The following is a 4,046-nucleotide window of genomic DNA, read 5'->3' on the forward strand; positions in this document are numbered from 1 at the left end:
AAAAAAAACCCATTTGGATAACATATGGACTAAGAATAATCATGAAAGGATCAAACATTCCCATAATTCACTCATCTTTTTAGTAAATGGGATACGTAAAAAGCTAACCTAGTCACTGGATTTTTTAAGAGCTTTGTCTCCATAAACCGCATTTGGGCCTAAGACTGTTTCTGCTGCCAAATTCCCTAGTTTGCAAAAAACTTGAGTCTGCCCAGTGTTCAAACCTGGATATCGCAATGAGCACTGGCAGCATGGCAGCACACTACTGTGCCTCGACCTGTTCCAGTTCGCTCCCCCCACTTCTGTCACTTTAACAGGAACCACAGTTATCTCAATACAAGTAAATTTTGGTAACTTTTTATCCTTCCTTGTATAGTAACCACAAACCAAATAAATATGTGACATTCAAAATTTGATCATACACAACAATACAGTAGCCATGCCATAAAGCCTGCAAATTATAATGCATATCCCTGTTTCCAGAGACACCCTAAATGCAAAAGGAAAATTATGATTCTATAAAGGTTTGTGATAAATTTAATTATACAGTATTCTGGAAATTGCATTTGCTTTCATCACTGGGTACAGGCGAGCAGAATGTTCCTACTCAGTTGGGCCCATGAGAAGAAGCTGCACCTGATGACGGATGTGCTTCTAACAGGCCCAACTGAGTAGGACCTGATGAAAAAAATCAGGCTTCTCAAACGTGCATTTTAAACATATTAAAAAATTACAAATTAGTATTCAACCTTTCAGATACTTTAGAAGTATTAGTAAAGATCATGTGCAACTCAGTAAGGCACCTGTAAATACTAGTTAAAACACATCTGAGTACCAAGGCACTAGGAACTGATTTAACTGAAAATTAATGTTGACTCATGAGCTTTATCTGAAGCAGGGAAGTCTTAGCCCTCCAAAGACACTTGTTACCATGTGCCCACACAAAGATTCTAACTGTCCACCTGCCAATTTACACAAAAACTGGATTTTGCACTTACTACATTCAAAACAGAACTTGAAGAGAACAAACAACAGTCACTGTTTTTCAAATCTTTCAAGCTTTGACAAACATTTCTCTGCATCTGAGGGACATCTGTAGGACAAAACAGCATTTACATATGAAATAAATTCCAACAGACAATCTCTTTGTGGGGCCATCACAAGGCAGACAATGAACTCTAGCCCATCAGGTGACCAACAACCCACTATGTCTATATTATGACATTACCTGCTTTGTTAGAACATAGTATGCATATGCAGCCATTGCTGTGCCATACGTAACGAAGTATGTGACAGGCTCCATGATATCCCACGAGTATTCTCACCAAGTGAGACGAGCCAGGATACCAAACTGCACAGACATCAGGCCTAGGCCCACCCATGTGAGGATAGTGGTACGTCGCTCTGCTACGGTCTCCAATTCTTGTCGCTTCTGTGATGCAGGCAAAGAACAGGACAAGAGTCAGATGCAGATACAAAACTGTTTCCTTGTTTCAGTGCATACGTACTTTTAACAGCCTAAGAGTACGCTCACTATTTCAGGAAGTTTCAAATTCAAATAAAGTGTACCATTAAATACATGTACTCTGTGACTTATATGTGAAGAAATGTTTTTATTCAATATTTCAGAAAAGTGTGCATCACAATTCTGCTGTAGTAACGACTCATCTAGAAATAAATGCAGTTGGACCAATATGTTCACATCTCACAGCAAGAATGAAGGAGTAAATTAAGCTGGACAGATAGCCTCTCGCCCCCCCCCAAAAAAAACTTAAAAATGTAAACAATTTAAAATATATATGGTAACAATAGTACTTCATCAAAATTATTCCCACAAAAAATAAAGGGAAAATTAAATTAGGATCTTTGCCTTCTCATCTCTGAGAAAGCCTAAAGATTAATATCCACAAACTGCTAATTGAATATACCTTTCAGCAAAATGGGGATATCTCCATACTCCACAATTTGTGGTAAAACATCCCAAAATTTGTATTTCTGTTACCTTAAAGACTTTAATATGATCTGTATGGGCACCCTAGGCAGGAAGCGTTTGTTAAGGGATGACTGAAGAGTTACTGCCACAGATAGTGAACTGCATCTATCTGGACCCAAGATACTATGAGCTGTTTGCACCACTGAAAACGCTTCTTTTGGGCCATCATTTCAAACATGATTTTGAGGTACTTGAAACAATTCTTCCACAGAGGCATCAATAAACTGGTGTGCTGACGGGATGTGGCAGAGCACAGAGTGATACTGTGGAGAACTGACTTTAGTGTTGACTACATTCCTATGTATGATCTGAGAGAAGTAAATTTATGAAACAAACTTTTTGAACTTCCCTCTTGGCAGTGGTGTTATTTTGGCATTTGACATATGTAGTGAATAGGACACCTATTCTAGCATTCATAACCTATTTCTGCTGCCAGTGTGCTCTAAGCCAGAAAGCTAGCTGAATTTTTCCATTATTTCTGATCCAATTACCATCATGTCTTAGGTCATATTTCTGTACCTTTATGTTTCTGCTATTAAACTTCCATTCTGGTTACATCGATGGCTTGCACTTTTCTGAAGAACCACTACTAACATTCTGATCACAAGAGATCACTGTAGGGCGCGGTGCAAGGGGCGAGAAGGCCCACCCCTTATACAAATCATACATTCAACCTTCTGATCACTCGCATCATTCACGTTCATACATCTTGCATGTAAACCGTGCAAGTGTGAAAACCTTACTTCAAGATGCCAGTAATGCAATTGCCTCAGGTGACACCGTGTGTTTAAGAAAACTGTATGTACGCTTCAGTATGGAAACTGGGACAGCTCAGTCAGTATACACAGAGGCTGGACAACAAAGGGTTTGTGGTTCGACTGCCAGCAATGCCAGTAGATTTTGTGTTGTCCACAGAGTCCAGACTGACTCCACTCCTCACCCACCCTCCTATCAATGGGTACTGTGGCTCTTTCCCCGCAAGTAAAGCGGCTGGGGCATGAAACTGACCTCTCACCTCTATCTAGTACTGAGGTCAAGATTACGTTGATCTGGGCATCCGGCTCCCATACTCAGACATTTTCATGACATTCTAATTAACTGTACACCGGGGAAAATTTATGCTTCAGAGGCTTCAGTATTACTGGAAGCAACGTCCTCTGACTTGCACCAAAGGAGACCTCTACACATGGCCCTGAACTTTACTTGTTGGAACCACAAGCTGAGGGGAATATTTGCACCTCCGGTGATGCAACTGACGAATGAAGAAACTGGATAATGAGCAACTTCACAGTTCTTCACATATTGTTACAGTGGTTGGGGCATGCTTGGGGAAAATATAAATGCATATAGAATTTCACTTTGAAAACCTGACCTATGCAAGGACAGGATAATAAGAATGGATCTTAATGAATGAACATATGTATGTATACGAGGGGGGACCCAAAAATAACCGGAATTTATTTTTGTTATTTTTTATTTTTGCATTTTTATTGAACTGTATATTAGTCCCCTTCAAAGTATTGTCCATGTGCATTAATGCACTTGTCCTAACGCTTTTGCCACTGCTCAAAACAGTGCTGGAATTCTTGAGGCTGGATACTGTTCAAAGCCTTTAGCGTGTTTTCTTTGACTTCATCCACATCACGGAATCGCTTTCCTTTCAGACTTCTCTTCATCCGTGGAAACAAAAAAAAGTCTGACGGAGCGAGGTCAGTGAGTAAGGTGGATGAGGCACAATCACCATGTTGTTGCTTGTCAAAAACTGTCGGACCGTCAAAGCTGTGTGGGCTGGAGCATTGTCGTGGTGAAGCAACCAGTTCCCATTTCTCCACATTTTGGACCGTTCTTGTCGCACACTCTCTCGTAATCTTCGTAACACATCCAGGTAAAAATGTTGGTTCACTGTTTGTCCTGGCGGAACGAACTCTTTGTGGAAAATGCCATTCACAGAAAAAAAAAACAAATCAACATTGTTTTCACATTGGATCGCACTTGACGCACTTTCTTTGGTCGTGGTGAAGTTGGAGTTTTCCACTGGCTTGATGATTTCTTT

At 40.3% G+C, this 4,046-nt stretch overlaps 1 protein-coding gene across 1 annotated transcript in view; it reads right to left on the reverse strand.

Annotated features, from left to right (window-relative positions):
- LOC111862396 (calcium uniporter protein, mitochondrial-like) overlaps positions 1-2,490 on the reverse strand; it is a 4,294-nt gene extending 1,804 nt beyond the window's left edge. The window contains 2 exon segments of the mRNA XM_023847751.1: positions 1,229-1,432; positions 2,485-2,490. Coding sequence (XP_023703519.1) covers positions 1,229-1,432; positions 2,485-2,490 — 210 coding nt within the window.
- Positions 2,491-4,046: the final 1,556 nt, after the last annotated feature.

The sequence above is a fragment of the Cryptotermes secundus genome, unplaced genomic scaffold (assembly GCF_002891405.2).
Source record: "Cryptotermes secundus unplaced genomic scaffold, Csec_1.0 scaffold671, whole genome shotgun sequence".
NCBI lineage: Eukaryota > Metazoa > Arthropoda > Insecta > Blattodea > Kalotermitidae > Cryptotermes > Cryptotermes secundus.